At 50.0% G+C, this 26,208-nt stretch overlaps 1 protein-coding gene across 3 annotated transcripts in view; it reads right to left on the bottom strand.

The window, feature by feature from the left end:
* Nucleotides 1-26,194, bottom strand: part of AIFM3 (apoptosis inducing factor mitochondria associated 3) — a 55,650-nt gene extending 29,456 nt beyond the window's left edge. The window contains exons 1-4 of one of the 3 annotated variants that reach the window (XM_039726101.1): nt 26,139-26,160; nt 22,839-23,065; nt 15,836-15,962; nt 8,396-8,609 (exon numbers count right to left, since the gene is read on the bottom strand). In XM_039726101.1, coding sequence (XP_039582035.1) covers nt 8,396-8,609; nt 15,836-15,962; nt 22,839-22,922 — 425 coding nt within the window. In that variant the 5' untranslated portion in view covers nt 22,923-23,065; nt 26,139-26,160. Of the gene's footprint in view, nt 1-8,395; nt 8,610-15,835; nt 15,963-22,838; nt 23,066-26,138 lie in introns of all 3 variants that reach the window. The other 2 variants (XM_039726100.1, XM_039726103.1) reach the window with 2 other exon arrangements.
* Between the last annotated feature and the right edge of the window lie 14 nt (nt 26,195-26,208).

Below are 26,208 nucleotides of genomic sequence, written 5' to 3'. Positions count from 1 at the left end.
GATCCTGAGAAGAGATACACTCTGAGCGGGAAACGGGATTACTATCTCTGAGCTCTTAAACAAGTAGAAAAAATCAACAGCACCAATCTGTGCAAATCCAAAGACCTTTTAATCTGTTAGCCAGTATTAAGAAGAGCTGTGCTCCACGAGGTAGGATTGCACAAAGACCAACAGTGCACAAATGCTGTGCACGTGTCTCAGGAGTCACAGGTCTAATGGATATAACTGAAGGCCCAACAAAACCTGCAAAATTACAGACAGCCATGATCCCAGATATGCTGGCTTTGCAACAGCTACAAAAGCCTAGTGCTATACTTGGTGTTCCTGCAGTGACATTATACTCTGAAATTAAAGACATCTGGTTCACCAATGCCTCAGCCAAACACTTTGATGGTAAATGGAAGTACAGTGCAATTATGAGGGAACATCATGAACCTGTGCCAGGAGAGTGTCAGGCTGGATATCAGGGCAAGGTTCTTCCCCCAGAGGGTGCTGGCACTGCCCAGGCTCCCCAGGGAATGGGCACGGCCCCGAGGCTGCCAGAGCTCCAGGAGCCTTTGGACAGTGCTGCCAGGGATGGACAGGGTGGGGTTGGTGGGGTGTCCTGTGCATGGCTGCGAGTCAGACTGGATGATCCTTCTGAGTCCCTTTCAACTCAGGATATTCTGAGATTCTATGGATGGGGCTCTGACCAATCTTGTCTAGTGGAAGGTGTTCCTACCCATGGCAGAGGGTTAGACCAGATGGCCTTTAACAGTCCCTTCAAACCCCAACCATTCTGATTCAATAATTCCATGGTGTGGGATCCTGGATCAAAGCATGATTAGCACAGCAGGAATTGTTTACAACACAGAGCTTGGCAGTTTTTAGGCTCACTGGGCCACACATCCCTCCTTGACAAGCTAAGCCAGGCTGAGATTCAGCCCCATCCTGGACAAAAGCATCTCCTTGTTGATCATGCATCTTGTTTGCAAGCCAGAAAGAGCTACTGAGCACACCCCTCTGCTGAATGAATGAGTGATTGATGATGCCACTAGCACTCAGAAGCAGAATTTTAGAAAATCCTTTCTACCACCCTTGGGTTGTCCAAGAGATGCTCCATAGCCTTCTGTCCCAGTAGGGATAAACTGAGCAATACACACCTCTGCACCACCCGCACACAGGTGAATTTGTCCACAGCATCTCCCAGGGATGTAGGGATGTTGTGCCTCCACCATGGTGCCCAGAAACTCTGGCTCTGCCTGCTGCAGATTGTCTGAGCATAGGCTATGCACTGCAGCGTGCTTATATTTGTCAGAGTTCCCATGCCCTGCAGACTGTGCTGGTAGCCATGTTACACCAGTCAGTGGCACTATCTACAGGAGCAAGAGTCTTTCAACCATTCATCATTCCCAGGAGGCTGCTCATTGATCCTCTCTGCAGGCTGGAGACTGGGGTGCAGAAGGCTCCAGCACTGAGGCCTCCACTCCTCCACCTGCCCAGACCTTGGCCAGAGACTCTTCCACAGCTTTGCAGAGCAGTGCCCAAGTGTTGCTGAGTGATGCTGATGTTGCTCTGCACTGAGCAGATGTTTACTCTCTGCCCTCTCAGTGTGCCTCCACCAGCTCCATGAGACCTTCCTCTCAGCATATCCTGTCTCTTCCCACCTCTCAGATGCTCCCTTTCCAACCAATAGTCCCAACACACTCTGTGCAATCCATGGTCTGCCTGAAGCACTGAACCTCTTTCCAGTGCAACTATCAGCAGCTGCTTCCCAGAGCAGAGTCTTCCAGCTAACCATGGAGGAAAGAAAGAGGTGAGGAGACAGCCCTCATTTTGTACAGAGCTGGACAGGTAACACAGAGCTGCTGCTCCCTGGAGACTTCCCCTCTTCCAGCCAGAAAGCCTATCCCTACACAGCTTGATGTTAATCTGGAAATCCTGGTTGCTACCACTGCATGAAGAGCACCATCTCTACAGCTATCCCAGCACTTTGCCTTTGGGGTGCCAAACACATCACTGTGGCCATAGCAAACCCCACTTGCTCAAGGAAGTCACTGGCCATGTGTGATTCTGGAATGCTAGTCATACACACCAGGTTCCAGGGTCTCAGAAGAATAGGACAGACTTTGTGTGCTCATTCCTTCTCAGATAACATCCCAATTCAATGCCCTTATTTGCCCCCAGGCTACACAGACACTTGCTCCACTCTGCTTTGAAGCCATGAAGATCAGAACCAACGCTTCTGTTCCACTCTCAAACCCACCTCAAGCCAGACTTTGGGCAAATGCTTCACCTGCATCAACCAATGACAAATGTTCAATTCCCTAATTTCCTTGCCACTTTGGGTGAAAACCAGCAGAGTTCACTACTCCTGCCCTTTGCCCCATTAATTTGGCCACCTGGCTCCTCAGAGATGCAGCTCTGCTCCCTCCCCGAGTAGGACACTCAGCACTTGGAGCTCTTCTCTCTGCACAAGGGGAAGGGAGCAGTACAAGTCCTGCTGCATTCCTCAGCTGATAAAACCTGTTCAATGGCAACCATAACTCCCTGGGAAGATATGATAAGTTAAAGAATTTACAGCTTACCCAAGGAGCTGTGTGAACTGAGAGTCAAAAACAAGACCTGGTGTCTTCAAGCCAGCACACAGCCACCTGCAAGGCTCCCATCCTGCACTCACTCCAGAGTAATCCAGAGAATGATTTACACTGCCCTGTACACTGAGCTGTTTACTCAGTTGGGAATTTGTCCTGTTGTCCCACCCCACTCCCCACTCAGGAAGCACAGGTAAATCTCAGCTCTGGCCTGCAAAGGACCTTTGCTTGAGAGCTGTGAGAGCATGGGGGGGCTGTTTTCTGTCCCTCCAGTTAGCCTGCTGGGAGGCTGGATGGGTACAGTAACACCAGTTTATCCTCCAGTATCTTTCTGCATCTCAGTTCTGCTGAGATTGTGCTGGTAGCAGAAACACATAAAGGCTGGGCAGAAAGCACACTCTGTGCTTGCAGACTCCATTAATGCAAGGCAGTGGTGCCCCAAGCCTCATGCCAGCACCCTGTGCCAATGCCATGCCCACACACACCCTTGCCCAGCACACTCCTTGGGACATCCCAGAAAATCACTCTGGGTACCAGCACAAGGGGACTCCTTCAGCTTGGCCTACTGCTTACATGAGCTGTGGGACCGTCTCACAGCACTCCTATCTTGACCTGGACTCAGCCTGCTAGAAAACACCTTATTCTCAACCTAAAATGCCCAGTGTTGGCACGTCTGCTGTCATGCTCATAGCATGTTGCAGCAGCTGATGCACATGACACCGGCTCCCAGAACAATGACAGTTCCTAGCCCAGGCTTTAGCTGAGGAGCTAAAGCTCCCTGCTATGGCCACCTGCAGCCAAGTATGTTCTCACAGGCTGCAGCTAGCTCTTCCTCACCTTCCCTGAAGCCAGAAGAGCTTTCCAAATCTTCTTGTCCATCATACTCCCTGCTCCCCAGTCAATTTTGGTTTCACAGAATCACAGGGTGGTTTCTGTGGGAAAGGACCTTAAAGACCCTCTCATTCTACCCCCTGCCATGGGCAAAGACACCTTCCATAGACCAGGTATGCCCCTGAAACAGAACCCTCCCTGTGCAACCAGTATTCGAAGTCTCCCCCTTTTTCTTCACTCCACCATCAAGGCAATTCCAGCTGCTGCCTGTGCTCTGCCCTACTCCCCTCCAGCCCTGCTGCCACTGCTCACCTGCACAGGTGGCAGTAGGTCACCCACGCCTCCACATGTCAAATCTCCTTGAGGGATACATTGCATTTCTCTGTCCCTCTGCATCGCCCACCAAAGGCACCCACATCCTTGAGCAAAAACAATCCCACAGATAGGTTTGTCTTTGCCTGAGATAGAATGGATCCAAACTTACTTCCTCAACAGGTTCTTTCTTCACATGCACCATAGGGACTTTATGCCCTTCTACAGTACATAGAGGTTTTGACTGGGCAGGGCCAGCTCGATTGGTGGACCTTCCGTCATTAATTGACAATGTGGCCTTCACTAAACATAGATCCCAGTGTTTGAAGGTCCCACTACCCATTGATTTCAATGTAGTTTTAAACAGTGCATTGCACCGTTCCATTTTTCCAGGGGATGGTGCATGACAGGGAATATGGTATACCCACTCAATATCTTGTATTGTTAAGGTATAACACCTTGGTCAGTGTTAATAAGCCCAGTTCCTCTGAACCTTTAACAGAGCCCAGGTGTTTATAAGGATATTTTTGAAATTAGTCCCACTGTCTGACTCCATTCTGACAGGATTAGTTTTTCAAGGGTCAAAATGGTGTTCCAGGCAGTGGTGTAAAGCCTGGGGTATGTCTCCAGCTACCCAGTCATGCCTCCTACCATTGCCAGCACATAATGCTTGCCTTGGCAGTGAGCTTGCAGCAGTGTGATGCAATCGATCTGCCAGGCTTCCCCATACTCACATTGACCACCACCCCCTGACCACAGGAGCTTTTTAACCACTTGGCCTGCTTGATCACAGCACACTTTTCACAGTCATGGACTACCCAGGTTATAGTGTCCATAGTTAAGTCCACCCCTTAATCATGAGGCCATGTTGCATCTCTGCCTTGATGGCCTGAGGTATTATGGGCCCACTGAGCCAGAAATAGTGTACCCTTATGCTGCTAGCCCAGACTTACCTGAGACACTTTAATCTTGGCAGCTCAATCCACCTGCCCATTGTTGCAACACTCCTCAGTGCCTGACTCTTAAGGACACGTGCATCCACATGATGGACTCTGACAGCCAACTCCTCTGCCCAGGTACCGATGTCTCACCACAGTTCAGCAGCCCAGGTGGGCTTCTCTCTGTGCTGCTAGTTGGTCTTTCTCCATCGTTCCAGGCTGCCCCACAGTCATTGTAGAGATAGTGTTGGCCATTTCTCTCACTCAGCAACATCCAAAGTGAGCTGAAAAGATTTCAACTCTGCAACCTGATTTGATCCACCTTGTCCCTCAATACCTTCTGCCACTCGCCGTGCAGGGCCCCGTACAGCAACTTCCCGTGTTCAGTGCATCCCTGCAATAAGGCAGGGACTGTCAGTGAACAGAGCACACTGCTGCTCATTTTCAGATGGCTGGTTATATGGGTGGGGCCTCCTCAGCACATGTCACCTTCTCCTCCTCCTCTTCTGATGGCAGTCTGAAATTTTCACCTTAGGGCCAGTTTGTGATGATTTTCAAGATCCATGGGGTACTGGGGTTTCCCATCCAAGCCCGCTGTGTGATCAGACCAATCCACTTACTCCAGGTAACATCAGTGGCATGATGTATGGCAGAGACTTTCTCTTTGAACACCCAGCCCAGCACTGACAGTTGGGATGCCAGAAGAAGCAGTGCTTCAGTGCGAGTCACTTCTGAAGCAGATCAAACCTCTTAACAAACTGCAAGTATCTCTTTTTCATTTGGGGTGTAACAGGCCTCAGATCTTCTGCATACTTGGCTCCAGAACTGCGGGGATTGTCCTCAAGTCTCCCCAGGTACCTTCTGCCTGGGGCTCCAGAAGGACCATTCTTCCTGGCTGTAGTGTATAGCACATTTTTGTCACTCTGTCCTGTCCTGACTGGACCAAGGACTACTGAATCAACAATCTCCTGTTTAATTTGTTTCAAGGCTTCTTGTTCTTCAAGACCCCCCACTTTAAATAATTCTTCTCCCATGTCACATGATGAGAGGGCTGACAATCTGACTGTACTCTGAAATATGCATCCTCCAAAAACCCATAGCTCCTGGGAAAGCCTGTGTCTCCTCCTTGTTGGCTGGTGGAGACAAAGCAGGTGGTTTTTTGGCTACATCCATTGGAATCTGACATCTTTGAGACAATACCTTTCCCTCACACTTGATGGAGCCACCTCCAGAGATGAGAGTTTCTGTCTTCTTCCCAATTCCCTTGTGTCTTGGTTTGAAAGACAGGTCTTCTAAGGAAGGCAGGAGCCTCCATTGAAATGGAATATATGACTCCCTTCCCTCCAAATTATTAAGGGGCTTTCAGACAAAGCGATGGGAGAAGGAGCAGCAGCTCTTGACGAGTATGTGCAGCAAGGCCAACAACAGCAGCTGTGGCATTAGCCACGAGCAGCCGCAGAGACTCAGACCCAGCGTTCTCTCGGCCGCCGGCCATTTCCCCTCTGTGCAGTTCCGGGCGCGGCCTCCAGGGGCGCTGCTGGCTCCGGGCCGGGCGGCTGCGGCGCTCCCCCGCGCCGGCAGGGGGCGCTGTGCCCGGGAGCGGGTGGCGATGGCGGCCGGGCCGGGCCGGGCCGGGGTGGACAAAGGGGCGGCCGCTCCCAGGGCCCCAGCACAGCTCTGGGAAGAGCAAGGTGAATGGCAGGAATGAGCAAAAACATCCCCAGGGAGTAGACGAGATGCACTGAACTCTGCAGCTGTAGCTGGAACCATGGGGCGTCCTGGCAGGGCAGGGGGTGCAGGTTACAGTGCCATGAAAACTCGGAGCAGTGGTAAAAGAATGGTGAGGGTGGGGCTGTGGCAGCCCAGCTCTGGAGCAGATGGTGAAAGCCCTTTATTCAGTTGATAAGGTCATGGTTCAGTGCCTGCTATCCCAAGCAAAAGGCTAACCCCACAGCAGAAAAAGCAGGACTGGGCTGGGCTCTAGCAGTGGCAGCGAATTCCCTCTCACAAGCAGCAACTCCTACCTCTCCAAGCAAAGAGAGAGAGAGAAGGGGAGAGAACTAGTGGCTGCCCCTTCTCTTAGAGCTCTTAAAGCTCCATCTTTTACCAGCCCAATTTTCTTGGTATCTCAGCCCCTCTGAGAGATACCTCAGATAAGAGGCGTGCAGCCAGATGCTCTCCTCCCCGAGCTTGGTCACTTCTCCTACCCGGTCACTTCTTTTACCCAGTCGTTCTTGTTTCCTATCAACTTACAGGACTAAATTCTGCAGGGGAAAAAACCCGAAAATATCCTAACCCCCAACACGTTGTCAGTGCCTACACCCTGAACAGGGATCCCAGTTCCTTGGTTTCACTACCACTTAGTTCCAGGTCATGGGCCGCGATATCCCAGCACTGGAGCAGTCAGGTCGCCAGGGGCTCTCCTGACTGGCAGCTGAAGTTGTTTTGGATATCCCACAACTCACACGGAGACAGGGACTGTGTGATTGTCTCTAGCCCTGCCTCTTCCAGAATATTAATAACACAAGTGTACAAAAGAGAGAGCGAGACACATGCCAAAATGCTCACCCAGAGGTCAGAGCTCACCACCCCACTTCCTGGGCCTTGGAACCAGCATTACCCCAGGATCCTGTGCACCACACTCTGTCCCCCACAGTTACTCAGCTAGAAGGAAACACTTGTTCCCACAAGAGACTCTCTTCTCCTGGCCCAGCAATAGGATGAGGTTGTATAGAATAACCTCTGGGTCCTGGCCACACACCTCCTGGCTACTGCAGAAATTAACCTTGTCCTGGTTGGAACCAGGATACAAGCCAAGCAACCTCAACTGCTCCACATCATGTGAAAATTTAATCCAAGAGAGTCCAGTGCATCCCTTTGCAGAATGGCATAATACATAAATTCTCATTGCAATGAAAAAAACCCACATTTATTCCTGGATGAACTTACCTAAGAAAATTAATTTATGGCCTCTGAAACCTCTTAAGTTTAGCACAAAGCAGCCCATAGTATATGGATTGTTCTTGGATACTATCACAAGCAATACTTCAATTTAAAGCAAATAGCTGCCAGACTCCTGCTGTGTCCCACACACCTTACATTGCTCCCTCACTGGAACAAAAGCTATTCCAAACTATTTTCTTTTACATACAGATAGAGCCTTCTGAGATGTCAATGGAACCTATACTTCTACCCCAGAAAAGAGGCACCTGTAAAGCACAGTGACTAGGACAGGCACTCTTTAGACTTCAGAATATTAAATCAGGGCACTGAATGTGCCCAGCTGAAGTGTGTTGTCATTTGCAAAAGATCTGCATCCTTAGTGAAACAGCAAATTTAGGAGCTCGGCTGAAAGAGCCAGGCACTGCAGACAGGATGGAGCACATGACCTGCCCCATCAGCTCCACCCATGTGCTTCTCCTGCTGTTTTGTAAAATCACTGAGGCTGTAAATTTATTTTAAAATGTCTAGGTCGGTTAACACAAGTTGAGCAGAGCCTTCTGAGAAATTCTGCTACAGAACATCACCTCTTTCTGAGACAAGTCCCAGTGCAGATCATGCAGGGAACAGAAGACCTTCTGGTAAAAATAGTTGTCACTTGTCCATGATGTAATTTTTTAAGATTAAAAAAGCTTACTAAGTTAAATTATCATCTCCAACAACCCTAAAGAACAAGACAGGGCATTCAGATTAGCTTAGAAGGTTTCTCGAATTTTATCTGCAAAAACCTTTGGCACTTACTGTCCATTCTCCAGATCCTTTACGTGGCACACAGATGCTTCTACCACATCCTTTGGGTTGTGGTAGGGGTTGCTGGCAATTGGATGCTCCTCAAGGTGGTAGTGCCGGGCAGTCCCATTGACTTTGTAGATCAGAGGGCTGGCTTTCCCATTGGGTGACATCTCCTCCTTGCTTCTCTCCTTCTCAGGTATCACAACTTCAATTTTCACTTCAACTGCAGGAATAACCCAAATCCTTTGTTAAAATGAAGCCAAAGGTTTTGCTGCTGTTCACTGTTCTATCACTCCTTCCTTCCCTGAACTTGGAAACAGACATCAAAACAGGTATTTTTTGTTGGCTTGACTTGGAAGATAAAACATTTAACATCAAGCTTGGCTTGATGACCTGAGCCCATTATTCCTCCATTCTTTCTGCATCAGGCACTTTGCATTCATAAAGTACATATTCTTGAAAGCAGACATGCTTATTATTGAAAGCAAAACAACCTCTCAGTTACAGTTCTTGTCCTGTTTAGTGGGAAACAGCTTCAGGCAGCTCCATATGAGGCATGCTAAGGTCTCTGGGGCTCAGACAGACTTCAAAAACCCCTTTAGTTGTTTGTAGGTAATGTTAACTGAAAGAGAAAGCCAACACTGCATGGTGCATAAAACTGCTTCATTAGATGGAGACCAATTAATAAGGAACTAGAAATATCCAAAATTATTTCCACATGAGGTTTTGAGTGTGGAGTGACTCTTCAACAGTAGGTGAGAGAAGCAAGGATAGTCTATTTTCTCAGGTGTGCACCAGTGAACAGGTCTGACATTAAATCATCCCTGTTCTGGTGACCAGAAGACCCAGAGACACGTGGGAGCAGGGACTGTGGGGAGCAAAGGTGCTCTTCTAAGCCACCCAGGTGAGGACATGCAGAAGTTACTGTGCGGGTGGTGAGGCCCTGGCATGGGTTTGCTCAGAGAAGTTGTGCCTGCCCCTGGAAGTGTCCAAGGCCAGGTTAGACAGGGCTTGGAACAACCTGGGACAATGGAAGGTGTCCCTGCCTATGGCAGGGAGTGGAACTGGATGAGCTTTGAGACCTTCTCCAGCCCAAAACATTCTGTCCTGTGTTAATATGAGCTCCCTGAAGGCAGTGCTCACCCAGCCCCTGCCACAGGCCCACCCAGCTACACCCCTATGTTCCACTGGGCTGACCAAGCTGGTCACAGCAGCATCAGAAGCCACTGATGAGCTCTCACATCACAAAGTGGAAAACATCACTTTATCTCCCAGGGACTTCATCAAGCTAAAGCCATTAATATAATAATAAATGCCCGGGAGTTCTATAGCAAGCCAGGGGAAAGTGCTGGACACTGGTGAAGTGACTCAAGTACATGAGAAATCATTGAGCTTCCCTCATCTTATAAATGTCATGAACAGGAAAATCTGTGTAGAAGATAAAAGTTGAAGCCCAAACTAAACAGGTAAGGAAAGGCAGAGGAAGGGAAGCCTTTCAGCAAGGCTTGTGAATGATAGGGATGCTGGGTCTTCCCAGCCTCAACTGCTGTCCCAAGCATTTTATTGCAAGAATATTGAGAGAACAATGGAAGAACAAGTCAGGGAGAAAGTCGTTCATTTTGGAAGGGAGAAAAGGGAGTGGCCATGGCCATTCATGCCCTGGAGGCAGGCAGCTGTCTCAGGAGTCCTTCACGTTTCTGCTGTTTGTGCCTGCTCAGCAAGACAAGGGATGCATGGCTTTTTGCCAAAGTGCCAAATCCCTGTGCTCACCTGTGTATGATTCACCAAGGGTAGTGACAGACAGATCCAGGAAAGTGATTTTCTGTGTATGAATGCTGAACCAACAGAAAGCACCACCTTCTGCTGTGCTCTTGCAGCTGCAGGAGTTAATGCAAATGAATAGGTCTTGCACCATAAATTAAAAACCCCACATTGCTATGAGAAAATCTGTTCCTAGAACTCTAGAGAAGCAGCCTGGCTGCTGCAGGCACCCAGGGAAGAGGCTGCTCCCCATAAGCACCTCTTTCCTAGGGCACTGGGAGAAGCAGACGTAGATATTCCAGGACAGAGTTTGGAAATATAATGAATACCCACTTATGCCAGTCCCAGTGAAATACTTCTGCCCCAAGAAACAGGAGGCTGATGTCATATGATTTCACAGTCAATCTGCAGTAAATGTGTTGGTGCATCCTTGCAGCCAGACTGCGGAGCCAAACCATGTCGCAGGATGAGACAAAGGTTGGGTAAAGCTGATGGCTCTGAGCCCTAATGGTGAGGGGGACATAGAGATCAGTGACTTCACCCTGCAGGTAACAACTCCCATCTCTTACTTGGCTGATGCCCCAGAACTTTGTTTTACAGAGCACATTTGGGTCAGGTGAGCACATGGAGTGCCCACTGATTCACAGGCAAATGAACCTGCAGGGATGAAGATGGAAATGTAGCTCTGAGCTTTTCCCTTCTTCCTCAGTTAGAAAAACATATGCAGGAAGCAGCAAGTCTCTGGCACTCAGCCATCCCCAGTTGGCATCCATCAACACTGCTGTACAAATGTCCAGAGGAAAAGAAAAAGAGTTGTAAAATCTTCCCTTTCCTATTTCGGGCCCCACATTTCACCACTTGCCTCTCAGCAACCCTTTTTACTCCCATCTCCTCCTCCTTCTCATGCCTCTCAACCCCTCATGGGGTGTCCCTCTGGCCTGAAACCTGCATTCCCAAGGGATGATCCCTCCAGGAATCCAGTGCTAAGCAGCACCTGAGCTGATCCAGCAAACTGGTTCAGTTACCATCAGGGAAAATGACATTTAAATGAAATATTTATAAACCCAAGTTTAATTTAATACCAAATCCAGCTGGTACAATGGGGCTGGGGCCAGTGTGTTCCAGCTCTTTGACAGTCATATCCCATAACTGCTAGAAGAGGGTCTGGACCTTAAAGCAAACTGTTTGGAAAGTTTTAGGCATGTTACTACAAATCTAGACAGTAGGCAACTCCTCAGGAATATAGGTAGAAATATGGATATAAATATGGATATTGATACATAGGTATGGGCATAAAGGTATAGATATAGATGATATAGATGAAAATATAAATAGAAATGTATATATGCATAGGTATAGATATAGATGACAAAAAGAGACAGAGGTGTGTCTGCTTGCCCTGTGCCACCACCATCACTTATACACATACATACGTGTGTGTAGGTGTTTGTATACATTCATGCACATTTTTAAGATATCTCTATAGATACACACTTACATAGATGAAGAACCAGAAGGCCAGGGCTGGAAGTATTTTATAAGAATGTAGAAAAAAGCAGAGAAAGTAGCTGAGCATTAGCTCATAAACACATATTCATATATACCTCAGCACTGCAAGCTCTCACTACTCAAAAATCCTGAGTCAGCTCCTCAAAGTCACAGAATCATTTAAAATGCAGGCTCTTGACTAGACTATAAATTTTGACCTTTTTTTTTTTTCCTCCCAGTTTTTCAGCCTTTAGGTTGAGCATCCTTCACATGCAATCAGGAACCATGTCCCAACACCATTTATCACTGTTAGCTCAGGTGTTGTTTTTCTCTTGTGGCCACAATGTTCTTGTGTTTGCCTTGATGTCATTCACCCAAGCAGTCAATCCTTAATATCCCATTGCATCTCCTGTAAATTTATTCCTTCTCCATCACTATTCACAGCCTGGTGGGACTAGTCAAAGTCTCTGCTTGCTCTTGGAGAGGTACTTTAGACATGAGACTGGAACTGTTGACATTGATCCCAAAGCAGGGTACTGACAGATGGCTGGAGTGCAGTGCAGGGTCACAGGCATTATTTTTAAAAAATTAGGGCAATTGGATGCCCCAATACTTCTTTATCACAGGACTGGGTTCCCAGTATGGCTCAGAGTCCCTCTGGAGGCTAAATTTAAATTATGGATATGGGGCCATTTGAGAGGTTGTACCTCCAGGTACCAGATATTTAAGATACTAGAAACCAGGAAAATATGGAGCTAATATGGGAAGATAGAATTTACATGAACCAAGAGCTGAACTGAGCCAAGGGAAGTCTGAATAAGATGAAGATGCCTAGCTACAGAGGATGGAGGAGCTGAGCTGGCAAGGGGAGAGCAGTGTGTCTGCCTTCCCCAGTCCCAAAACCCTGCAATGCACGTCAGGGCTGCAGGCACAGGGGCAGAGGAGCACTGAGGGCAGGGAACAATCTGATGCTGGCTGTATGGTGCCAACAGCTTTGGGAGCAGTAGAAATGAGAAATGCATCAAGGGATGATGTTGGAGGGACCAGCAGGCACAGCCAGAAATCTGTTTACCCCAATAGGGTTTGTTTTCCCAAAGCCAACACAGAGCAAATCCACCACCATGGGACATGTTTAGGGCTCATTGTGCCCTGCCAGAGCTGTACTCTCCAGGCATCCCCCGGGCTTGCCCACCCCACCTCAACTGCAAGCTCCAATGACAGTGACTTCAGGTGGTCTCAAAGAGATTCCAAACCATTTCTATCGACCACTTCTCCCCTCCTTCCAAGGCTAGACAGGGCTTGGAGCAACATGGTCTTGTGGAAGGTGTCCTGCCCAAAGCAGGGGGTTGAAACTACTTGGTCTCTACAGACCTATCCAGCCCAAACCCTTCCATGATTCTATCATTCTCTTAAAAATGACAGAGCCAATGACAAAACCACCATGTCAAATGTGCCTGTCTCTGCTCTCCCTCTGCAGATGCTCTGTCAGCAAATGCTACAGTCCAAAACCATGAGGTAGGACTTATCAAGCAAGGCTGGGGACAAGCTCAGAGCCGAGCTCAGGTAACACAGCCAATGGCACTCCCTCCAGCACCCTCCAGCAGTGTGAAGCAGTGTGCAGGGAGCACATCCCCTGATAAATGCATCCTCCATGCAAGGGGTGAAGCCCACCCCAAGACACCCCATGTGCTGGGAAGCGACTTCCCTGCCATCAAACACTGAGCCCAGCAGAAGAAGAATCAAAATTTATAGGTTTTGAAGCCACTCTCCCAATACCCAGGGCAAAGACAGAGCTGCTGCAGCTCACACAGAGCTGCCACATAATGGTTCCTAACACCCATTATCCTGATCTGGCTGCACTGTGGGAGCAGGTGCTGGGATACCATGGAGGCTGCCAGCTGGGCAGCTCACCCCAATGCATCACACAGCCGAGACAAACCCGAGGAGAGTTTGAGAGCTGGGCCTTCAGAAGAGGATCTGGCATCACGGGACTGCAGCACTGGAGATAACAGCAGATTACTTCACTGTTTGGACATAAGCTCTTAATTAAACACTGAAATATCTGGACAGGGATGGGCGCTGCAGCAGCAGCCAGACCTCACAGCTGGCCAGCAGTACAGTCAGCACAGCTACTTAGGGACTCCATTCCCCAGAGCTCTTGTATCACTCATCTGCCCATCAAAAGGTGTTATGTGTACAGTGCCAAGGTTATCTTGAGGGTTCTCAGGGTCTCTCTTATAATGAAGGAGGTGGAGCGGATAAAGATCTCATGTACACCTTGAAAAAGTGCCTGAATCAATTCTGTTCATTTCAGGCTGCATCCAAAATATTCCCTTCATGTGGAAAGAGCACTGATGGAGCAAATAGCTCTATTCTGTCCCTGCTTCTTATTCAGACGACGAATAGTAAAGTCCAGTACTCAGCTCTAAAACTGTACAATTCCCATATGAAGCATCAGTGAAGCCCTTTGCTAGAACAATCAGTATCCTCAAATGCCTCTGTTTACCTCCTTGCATTTGCAGGTTTTATAAGCCTGGGATGAAGCCCTGCAGCCAGTGGTGAGCTACCCAAGGGCTGCAGAAGGCTTGTGCAAAGCCTTTGAAGATGCTAATCCAAACCAGAGCTGAGGGATGGAGATGCATTGCAGGGTGGCATTTTCAGGCATTTGGCTCTGCTATGCAAATACAGATCTCTCTCTTAGCTGCAAAAATCTGCAGCTAAGGAAAACTGAGCATTGGTGTTCCAACACTGGTCCAAGATTAAACAGTTTTGCTGATAGGATACAAAATTAAGAGGAGCTCATAGCAGAGTTTGTCACAAGTTTAGCCAACAAAGGCATTTATTCCTGGATGTGTTTTTGCTCCTCAAACATTTTAAGGAAACACATAAACAGGTCTCTCACAGAGAAAACTTACAGGTCAGAGTGTCCAGTGCCATATTACCTTAGTAGTGACCCATAACATAATCACAGTACAGGTCAAGGACAGAAAGCCACCTTTATTTTCTCATTGTGCCTTGCTTAAAGGCAGGGACCTCACTCCATGGATGCTCAGTGAGACACAACTTCTATTGCCCTTCTGACCCCTTTAGTCCTTCAACCTGAAATCCCTCCTGTCTCAGACAGTGAAGGCGAACTATCAAGAAAGGGTCCCCAAAAGACATCTTTCCACCCACAAAGGCTACACGGGGATGCTGACCAGTGTGATAGATCATCACCATTCTCTGATTCCCCTTGCCCTAGGACACAAGCAAGTAACAAGGACCAGGTCACCCTAAGCTCCCTCTGAGGTGGCCAAAACAAGCTGCAGGATGGGAGCTGGGAGCACTCCTCCATGGCAGCTTCAGGAACACTGACAGGACCAACCTTCGCACCCTGGGGTCCTGTGCCAGGGCCGTGCAGGTGCCACCAGGGGTGAGAGTATGGGTGATCACGCAGTGCCTGCTCATGCCCAGCCTGCTCAGGACAAGGCTGACCATTGACACTTCCACACCAGGCCCCCCTCAACCAGCCAGTTTGCCTGGCACCACCCCTGCCCCTCACACATACACCCAACCTTCCCCAAACTGTAGAGAGCAGGGAGCCCAGCCAGCCCAGCCATGGAAGGAATGTGCCAGGCAAGGGGAGAATCCTTGATGTCCACGTGTCTACAGCCTCCTTCCCCACTGAAAGCAGTACAGATGGACAAGCTTCACCGAGAAAATAAAATCCCCAAAGCAGAGCAGCTCCAGGACCTGGTCTGCTCCTTCCCAAGTCATTCCCTTCCCACAGGGAAAGAAGTAAGGGCTGGCCAGTGTGCCAAAACTGTGGCAGAAGGAAGGTGCAGGAGCCTCACGTGTCTATGCTGGGATAGCTGTCACCCAAACCTACACTGGGGCACGAGGGGAGCAACTCTGCTCCAGATCTGGCAGAAAGGTAGAAGCAGGTGGGTAGTGAAGAACAAGGCAGTGTGACCAGGCAGAAATGCCTCCTTCACGGTACAGGGTGAGGTCCCCTCCCACCCACCTACCACCCCCCTGGCAATGCTGCAACACCCCACAGCTCCCTGCCTGGGAGTGAGAGCACTGAGGAATTTGGGGGGATTAAGAGTGCAGTAATCCTCCCTGCAGGAGCCAAGCATTAACATTCCCCGGGCCAGCGTCCACCGCTGACCTACTTCTCCCAGGGGGCAGTGGCTGGGGCCCGGCGCAGAGCGCAGTCACCTGGTTTGGGCTTGGAGAAGCATCCTCCCATGGCGCCGGGCGGGACGGGCAGCGGGGGCGGGCGAGTCAGCGCGGGCACATCCTCGCATGGTACAGGAGGAGTCCCGGCTCCCGCGTCGATCCCCACCTGCGCTGGGTAGAAAAGCTCCGTGAGAGCTGGTACGGAAGGCAGGGGAAGCAAAGCCGTGCCCAGGCTGCCCGCAGCACTGCGGACACACGCTGTGGGCACCCCGAGGGACATGGGGACATCGCCGTGCTGGGAGACACCGCTAAATTCAGTTATGAAGTTTATAAATTCAGTCATCAAAGTTAATTACAAAAACCCTCATATCATTTATGGCCAGACTTTAATAACTTCCCAAAGCCCTGCCTTTGGGAATTAAAGCTTTAAGCACACAGGTCACAGCACAAATACAATGACTGAACCATAAATACATTTCAGTTGGGGGTTTTGTGTTATTATTAGGGGATTGAAAAAAGAATTCTATTCTATTGTACAGTCCTGGAAGTTCCCCTATGCCAGTTATGCTCGTACCTGAAGAAATGCCATTGGCTTAGGAACAATTAATTATTTAGAGAAAGGGGTTCTGCTATCAGACCATTTGCATCAATGTCCTTTTTTTACACTATTGAGACCTTTTTTTTTTTTAATTTTTAAAGTCAAGTTGTGTTTCTCTTATTAGCTTTGACTTGAGATGCTCTCAAATTTGGTACAGACTAAGAATTTAGATAAACCTTTCCAATTTCATTCCATGGCTGAAAACAGCAAAGAGTCATCCAACACACTGGCAATAAAATAGTATATTTCATTTGTTTTACTCAGTCATGAATTCAACTGATTTACTATGGTTTTGCCATATATTTTTCAAAAAGCCCTCTGATCTGGGCAGGAAGATAAATACAATTTCTGAATTATATTTTGAGACAGGCAAAGTAGGTTTTTCTGTAGCTTATAAAATGCCTCAAAATCTTTATAATGAGAAGAAATTAGAGAAGTGCCAGGAGAGAGATACCAAGCACCTTCTCTCCCTAGCTTAAACATCAACTCAAAATATCAGGATGTATCCCTCTCTATTTTCAGCTACATCCCTCCAAAACACAACTTCCAGCTCCTCTTCCATGCATAGCATCACCTCTGCTCATTCCCAGCTGTGTTGCAGAAGCAGCTTCAGAGCCTGAATTATGTTGAATAAGCAATCCAAGCTATAGAGGAACACAAGCCTGGTGCCCTGCCCATGGTGCAAAGCAGGCATGTGCTATTTGATACTCTGCAAAGAAAGATTATTAAATGCAGAAGGAAGAGCTCTTCTCCCAAGAGCATCCCAGGAAAGTAGCATGACAATGTTTATACAAGAGCAAATACAAAAAAAAGCTACCATTTAAGAAGGTGCATAAATGCGTGGGAAGATTTGGGAGCAGTGGGGGAAAACGGAGTGGGGATGTCACATGCAGTAGCTGGCCCTTTGCCAGAACCAGCAGAAAGAAAGGAAAAATAGCTTTGTACCAGGCAAACCAAGTCTTGGGTCATTGATGTATCAGTGACACAGGACAACAACATAGTGCGTATAATAAAATACTGCCACTGGTGCCTCAGGAGCAAGCCAAGTCCCCACTAACCCAGATCAGCTCTTTGCACTGGACTTCCTGCAACAGAAGTGGACACTGTGGCGACAAGACAGGATCATGCCCCACGCAAGTAGTGCCCTGGCACCATGCTGCATTCCCTTGGGATGCTGCACATATGGAGGACCACAGCAGGAACCCCTGGACAGGCGGTGGGTTAGATGGCAGAAGGGTAGCTCCCAAATATGCCTCACCAGAGAAGCATTCCAACTTCTCCAACCCTCCCAGAGATGCTGATGTGGGACTGGTTTCCAGCTGCTCTGGCTGGTTTTAACAAGGACTTAGGAGGATGTCAGAGTTCCTGAATGTTGGAATGTCACCCATTCATCCAAGATGTTTTTGCTTTGTTTGGACCTTAAAGATGGCAATCTGCAGCCATCCCCTCAAGCCCACTGCATATCTCCTGATTTCTTCACTGATGGTCCCTCCAGTCTTTCCAACGAACTGAGACATCTGCACCTCCCAAAGCAGGTCAGAGGGAAGTGTTTGCTATCAGAGGTGTCCCTTCTCCACTCCTAGAGTTCCCCTGGCAAAACCAAAATGGTTCTTGGTAGGATTTCAGCTGATGACATCAGAGGAGAAGCCACCTGGCTGCTCCCAGCCTCAGTCCCAGCAAGCACATGGAGATGCTTTAGAATCACCTGAGACTCAGATGGTTGCAGAAAGGCACCACCCACCCTCAGGGGACACAATAGGGCCATGTCACTGTTAGTGGCATCCAGAGGTATCGATCCAGAGCTGGATCCAGCAGGATTCATGGCCAAAACCATAAGCTCTGTTAGGAGAAGGAAATAAGGCCATATATCCAACACAATGTAGCTGAACACAGGATCACCTGTAAAACCTTGCTGGTCCTGAAGGGTGACAGCCTGACCTGAACAAGGTGTCCATGCTCAGTAAACCAGTTCATCATCTGTTCCCTGAACAAAACAACACTTTGTGGCACACAGCTGAACAGTAACACCTTCAGCATCTGCTTAGAGGGGGCAAGAAGGAGTGGGCTACCAAAATATGAGGTAACTGATGTGGTGCTGAAGAACACACTAGTCCCATCCCTAAAAACTCTAGTGTGAATGAAGACCTGGCCCCTACACCAGGCTGTCTGCAGAACTCCATCATCCTCAGAGAGCACTGCCCAAGCATACAACCAGGGACACCAGCCTGCTTCCCAACAGGAAAAACTGGAAAAATTATCTAACAGGAGAAACATGGGAAACAGTCTAGTGCTATGACCATGAGCGCTTCCCCCGCACGGCAGCAAAATATGTAAAATATGGCAACATCAAGCTTCAGTGCAAGTCAGGGGTATCAGATCAGACAGCCCACCTGGCTCAGCCTAGTGACCACTGCCCAAGCATGGCGAACAGCACCCATCTGCCACAAGCAGGCAGGAGGAGCAGGGCTGCAAGGCAGGGACACTCCAGCCCGCACTTCCCGCTGGGCTCAGAGCAGAATCCAGAGCCTGCACCACTTCTGAGCAGTGCAGTGCTGGCAGAGCTATTATTAGCACTGTGCTTCTGCTCTCTGCAGTGCCCCAGGCTCCTGTTTTAATCAAGTGCTCTGCTGTGACTCCAAAATCCTTTCCAAGAGCTAATGTGGCAACTATATAACTACACAGCTGTATTAGTACACCATAGGTATAAAAAATGTTTTTCCCCTGAGCATCAGTTTGTGTTTATTGCCCCAGTATCATTTCCTTACCTGGCACCCAGGTCCCTCCCATCCAGCTGCAGCATCTGGCAGCATCTGTCCTGCTGCTGTAAGTAATCCTGCATCGCCTGCCTAGAAATCTGGCAGAGATATGAGCACCACGTCATGCCCTGTGACATGGACATTTCCCAGAGATGTCAGTTTGCCATCCCAGCTTGCTCCAGCTGGAGACCTCTGTGGAGCACTGAACAACTGAGCAGAGATACACTTGTGCCACTGTTGAGTGCCTCAGCTGTGATTCATCTGCTGTGTGAGGGGGGCCTGCTGCACATGGGCACCAGCTGCCCCTGTGCCCTCTCCAGGCTCCTCCAGACCCCCTCACCGAGCTTCTGTCTGCACACTCACCTTTTTGTGGACATCACCCTGACCCCCATTGCCTTGGCCATACCAGCTCTGGGTGCCACCAAAGGAAGAAGAGGCGAGAGGGCTGCTTCCCATTCCCTTCCCACTTGCCCAGCACAAGTCCCCTCTCCTGGTCCCCTGGACACACAGAGGGAATTTCTCCACCTCTCAAGGCAACTCTGTCCCCTCCCCATCCCTCTGTCCCCACCTCTCAAGTCCTGGACCCAAGTTTCCTCTCCTCAGTAATGTGGGACTTCCCAGTGTCATCAAGAAGATGACTGATGTGATCTCCCAGCACCAGGGGCTAGCAGGGGGTGCCAGAGAAGGCAGGGGTTTGGTGACAACTCACCACATGCTCTCAGACAAGGGACCCTGCTCTGGGGCTGAAGCATGGAGGAGACAAAGATGCTAGAGCAGCTGCCAGCTCCTGAGGATCCTGGATATGGCTACCAGAATAATAAACACCTCTGTCCCTGGGTCTTACAATCCCAGATTCTCCAGGCTTTGCACAGCCCTGGTCCTCCCACAGCTGCATCTCCTCCTGCCCTGTCCTCCTCTTAGGACCAACCCAAGCTAGCCCTAGGTCTGCTGGGACACAGTTCAGGTTCCCAAAGCTCAGAAACATGCCCATCATTCCAAGGAAACCAAACAACAATGGGTCCTCCCATCCTGCCATCACCAATATCCAACATCCATTCTCCCAGGGAGCTCAGGATCAGGTGCTCAGCCAGCCTTTCTCCTCTCTTCATGTCCAGACACTACTGCTTGGGCTGACTTCCTCCCACAGCTGGAAATGCCTGAATGAGTCCATCAAACCAGACTACAAGGACTTTTTCTTCTCCACACAGGTGAGCTCTCTGCTTCCTCTGCAGTGCTCTGCAGCAGGATCTGGAGGAAAGCTGGGGACAACCTGGCAGAGCACCTAGAAGACCTTTGAGGAGGTTTCTGAAGAACCAATGGAATTCAGTGAACAAGTGGGACATCTAGGATCTGCTCTGTTCTCAAGGAGATGACTTCTGCCTCTTCATTGACATCACCAGTCTGCAGGAGAAGGGCTGAAAGTCCATGGAAAGCCAAGGTCCACACAAGTGAGGATGAGGAAGGTCTCTTTTCAGATACACACCAGGATCTCAAAGCAGAGGTCAACAAGAGATATGTCCCAAAGACATTCTGTCAGGATGAGGAGGAGAGCTTCACCAAGGTCCAGGGAGAACTCCTCAGTACTGGAGAACTAATGAAAACCACAAAGGAGATGTAGGCAGTGTGAGCCCTGGGATGGCTGTTTCTCAAAGAGAGTGGGATCAAAGGGCCAATGAAAGAGACATTACACCTCTCAGCAGCTTTTAATGCAGGGAGCACTAACATGGCAGCCCCAAGGCAGTTGTGGTCATGACTATGCTGGCTGGTATTCATCTCCCATCAGTGTGGCACCTCTTGCTCTGCACCTTCTGCCCATGATAATGGAAGAATTCAGGCCGGAAGAGGTCTCTAGTGGTCATCTGACCCAATTCCAGCTGTGAGCAGGGTGACATACCAGCCTGGATCGAACTCTAATTCTGCCTTAAGCTTTGGACAATGGACCCAACACTGGTCATGATAGGACCCACTAACATCTGAGGGTCCTCAAGGGTACAAGACCTTTTTAGATGGGTATCAGTGGGAAAGAAGATTCAATAGTATACAAAGAACAAGAAAATCCATTCCTGGCATCTGGAGACCACCACAGACGTACCCATCCACACATTTGCCAGATGCAGCACTCATTAAAAATGGGAACAAAAGGAGATGTTCAAAGATTTCACTTCCTCAATACTTTGGAGCACTAATGGTCTCGTGGTGGGACTGGAAGTTAATTTTTACTCCCAAGATACCTCATTTCTGAAGTATTTTGTGGTGCTGAGCCCCCCTGAGGTGCCTCCAGTAGAGGAAGGAAAGGGATTAGGCAGCTGTGCTGTGCCCTGGAGCAATGACAGCCACAGGGGTCAGGCACAGGGGTTGCTCACATGCTCAGGTAACAGCTCATTGCCAGTTTGGGGTCAGGAAGGGTCTCCCTTGGAGACTGGCACAAGTGCCAGGGAGCGTTTGCCTTCCTCTACAGCTCTAAACATCTCCCCTTGCCAGGCTCCTCAGGGCTGTTTCTGGCCAGGGATTCCCTGCTGTGGTAGGGCCAGGAGTCCAGCTGTGTGTGTGATCTCTCCACCTCTCTTCCCCATGGCAGCTTTGTTTTCCTAGCTTTCAGTCACTTGTACCATAGGTCTTCTAAGGCAATGTCCAACAGCTCTGCACTGAACAGGAGCTGCTGGTTTTTAACTGCTCCTGCATACAATAAAGTTTTCTTTTTATTGAATCTGGATTCTGTTGTCTGCAAACATTTGCTTATTTCTGCCCCAAGAACTTTGTCCTTCAGGAGCTTTTTCAGTTCCTGAGATAATTTTTGGACTCAGAACGATGTTACAGCTAATTGAAGAGCTCAGCACTTTCTTATTGAGACATCCTTCATGGATGTCTCTAAAGTGTACAGGTCAAGTAATTTCTTTTCTGCTCTGTTTAAGGACTGAGCTCAACATCTGGAAAACTTGCTTGTCTGCTCTGCAGAATGAAGGGTACCATGTGCCTGTTCCAGCCATTCACATCCAGCTCTGCAAGCTGGTTCCACATCCCCCAAGCAGGAACACAAGAGGAGGGGGCAGCTGGAGCCTCAGAGCATCTGGTGTTACCATCCATGCTTGCAGAGAAGAGCTGGCTCTGACTCTGGTCCCTGCTGTGGGAAAAAACAAGCCCTGATCCCAAACCATACCCTATCCACTACAGTCCTGCCAATTCTCCATACATGCAAAATATTGTCTTTAACACAAGGCCAGCAGGAGCCATGGAGCAGTCCCAGCAGCAGACCTGTTTTGGTCACACCCTACAAGCAAAGTGCAGCACAGATCCCACCACAGCCTCTCCAGCCCATCCCACACAGCATAGTCTGTCCCATGTCCTCTGGTCCCTAGACACAAGGACTCTGGTCCACCTGGTCCTGAATATCAGCAGGACCCAGAGCGTTCTTTCCCATCTACCTTCTCACCACACACAATGGCACCTAACAAGGACCCCATCCCTCAGCCCCATGATCACCTCTGTCTCCATCCCAGCCAGACACATACCCACCCTGACCCACCACACACCCCTGGCATGTCACCAGCCCTCATGCACCAGACTCAAGTCATGGTGTGCTCTTTCAAGGGCTGCCCATTTCTCTCACTTTTCTGGGGATTTGCTCTAGTTTGACTCCCACAGTGTTTAGTCGGAACTAAGCCATCACCCTCACCAGGTTCTTCCATACCTGTGCCAGTATTAGAAAGACTTTAGAGTGGTGACTCCACATCCCCCTGTGCTTGATGAGTACACCCAGACTGTCCTTCTCCATCGTATCCTGAAGGCCCACTCTTGTTTCACATTAGTGCCACCATGCACAGTCTCGTGCTCACTCCTCCTCCATCTGTGTTCAGTGGTGCAACTCCAGCCACCAGTGGTGCTTTCCACCTCCAACTCCTCAGCCAGTTTCAGCTGCTTTGTGGGCAAAGGACATTAATAAAAATATATAAGGTGGATCCCACAAGTCCTGCAGTTCACCAAGCAGCACACCTGCCTCTGCTCCAGTATCCTCCTGGTCCTAGTGATCCTGCCAGGGACCAGGCTTCAGCCCAGAGCTGTACCAGCACTCTCCCACAGCTTACCTCCTTCCCTCCCCAAAATCAGCCAGTCTCCACTGGTGTGGCAGAGCCTCAGTCCGTCTCCACAAAGTCTGTCAGAGCAGAAACCAGCACAGACCCCACAGTGAAGACACCACACTCCTCATGGTGCAGAGTGGTGGTGAAACAGTATTTGGGCTCCAGCTCTTGTCCAAGCACAGCCACACTACCAGTGTCCCACAGACTACAGGCATCTTCCTACCATCCTCACCACCCTGCAGAGATCAACTCCCCCAAAAACCACAGCAGCCACTGGCACAAAGTCCTACTGACACCCTGAGTTGCCTGCAGCTCCCCTCTCTGCACATCCTGGGGTCCATCCTCCACCTACTGCAACACCCTGGGTGCCACAGCCCATAATCTCAATGAGGAACCCCCATGTTTCCCAGCAAGGTCTGGCTCAGCAAAATCAAACTGCCCTGTCTCCAGGGCAAGCCAGATTCTGCTGCCAAAAAAAGCAGCTCTCTCCACAGGACACAGGACTCTGAGCACAGCCCAGGCATGGTTGGAGCACTGGGGAGCCCAAGGCTCTACCCCCACCCCGTGGACCATGCTGTGCACTCTGTGTTATCAACGCCACCCGCAGCAGCCTGCTCTGACCCCAGGGAGGGGCACAGGGCTTGCCTGCCAAGAGAAAAGGAGACAGTGGGAAGAGAATCAAGTCACACAGAAGACAGCGTGACAGGGGATGATGTTTTTAGGGCAGGGAGAGCTCGTATTTTTAAAATAATATGAGGATGAAAACAAATGGTCTCCATTCTGAAGTTACCATTTTTGTCAGAAATCACACTACAAAGGATGAAAAGAGAGTCCCACAACCCCTAGCTGTGGTTCCCAGACCAGCAGATCAGCCTTCCAGAATGGGGTGCCCAACTGGGGGATTGCCCCTGTGTTCATGTCACTGCTTCTTGTCCCTCCACCTCAAAGATGCTGCACACAGGACATGGTAACACTGTACAGACATGCAATGCACTGCTGCCCACCCTCTGCCCATGGAACAGATGAGCCAAAATCAAGGGGGCTGGCACACAGGAACCCCATCTTCTTGTCTCCCTGGTACCCCAACCTCCTCTTCACTCTCTAGCTTTTCACCCCATTCTTCCCCCTGTTGTATTGCATCCCCCTTGATAGCTCTCCAGCTAGCTTCCTCTTCCCTCTGCCCAACCCTCCCATTTCCACTTTCCTGCCATTTCCATACCCGTTCCAAATGATGACATCCTGCTGCCTGACTTCTGCTTCAGGGTCCCTCAGCTGCTGACACACGGTAACTCTGACATCCCCAGAGCAGCACTGGACCCCTCCCTCGCCTCCTGTTCTGTCCTCCACCTTGTTTGCCCAGCCCCCTCAGTATAGCCCTCCCTGCCAAAGCTTTATCTCTCCAGCCACTTCCTGGTGGGATCCAAGATTTGCTTTACGCCCACCTGGAGAAAGCAGCGGGTTCGGCTTTGCCGGGTGATTTCCTTTCAAACAGTCCCAAGAAGCAGAAGTCCCGCTGCAAAACGGCGGGAGCAGCGATGGGCTGCGCGGCCCCGTCTCAGCGCAGGGATGCGGGCAGGGACTGACGTGCCCTGGTGCACTTCACCTTGTCACCAGGAGTTTGTGTCAGCGGCCGCACAGACAGCTACAAAGCTGCCGTTTAATGCACCCCGCGGCTCCCGAAGAAGTGCAGCGGGAACGCCGTGTCAGAGCACCATCAAGGCAGGATTGTTTTCCTGGCTGCTGCTTCAGCAATTTACCGGCTCCAGGTTAAAGGCTCATTCGGCAGCACTATCACTGCCACCCCTCCACACACCTTTGTGAGCTAGACTGGAAATCATTAATCATGGGATTTGGCTCAGATCGTAAAGATCTGCCAATAAAAATCATAAATGTTGGAAATTCTCCCCGGATGAAGAGTGATCTATGCAAAAATCAAATCATTTCACAACACGAGAGACCTTTAATTCTCATTTGCTCCACCACAGGCAGCTAAGCCCCTGCTGTGCTGTCACTGCCAGGTCCCCATTGCACAAAAGCAATATGCATTCATTCCCCACAGGAGCTGGAGCAGGGCAGGAGTTTATCCCAGCAATGTTTTCCACGACTAACAGCTACAGTATAACACCACAGTCCAGCTCCATTCCTCACACTCAGATGTTCCCTCTCAAAGGAGACCATGCAGTTCGTGGAACCATAGAACGTCATGAGTTGGAAGAAACACACAGGATCATGGAATGGCTTGGGTTAAAAGGGACCTTAAAGCTCATACCTTTCCACAGCCCTTGCCATGGGCAGAGACACCTTCCCCTGTCCCAGGCTGCTCCAAGCCCTGTCCAGCCTGGCCTTGGGCACTGCCAGGGATCCAGGGGCAGCCACAGCTTCTCTGAGCAACCTCTGCCATTGCCTCACCATCCTCATAGTGAAGAATTTCTTCCTAATGTTTAATCTTATCTACCTTTCTTCAGCTCAAAGACATTCACCCCTCTGCAGGAAAGATCCCTGGTCAGGGGGAAACAAACTTTGAGAACGCGCTGGCGGGAGGACATGACACAGGGACCTAAACGCCGTTCAGGACAAACGCAGCTTTTCTCCGTGACCCATTTTTATGCCGCTTTGATTTCCTGGGCATTTGCTGCATCTCAGAAGAGATGCGGAGACATGCGGAGCTCTCGCACCGCCTGCCCCGGCCCCGCCGGCAGCTCCGGCTGTAGAGGAGCCCCCGGGCCCGCCGCGCGCCCCGGTGCCCCCGATACCCCAGATACCCCCGGTGCCCCCGCCCCTGGGGGTAGCAGCGACCCCCCGACCGCTTCCCCCGGCGCAAGGTGCGGTGCGGCCCTGGGCAGCGACCCTGCACGGGGAGCTCCCCTCGCTTCACACCTGCCCGGGACGGGCGCCCGGCGCCCCGCGCTTACCTGGGCAGCAGCGGCGGAGCCGGCGCGGCGGGAGGAGCTGGGCGGGGCCGGTCCCGGGGCGGGGCCGGGG

Source organism: Passer montanus, unplaced genomic scaffold (genome assembly GCF_014805655.1).
Source record: "Passer montanus isolate IOZ18808 unplaced genomic scaffold, ASM1480565v1 scaffold57, whole genome shotgun sequence".
NCBI classification, from domain to species: domain Eukaryota; kingdom Metazoa; phylum Chordata; class Aves; order Passeriformes; family Passeridae; genus Passer; species Passer montanus.
This window is presented reverse-complemented; position numbering and strand designations above follow the sequence as displayed.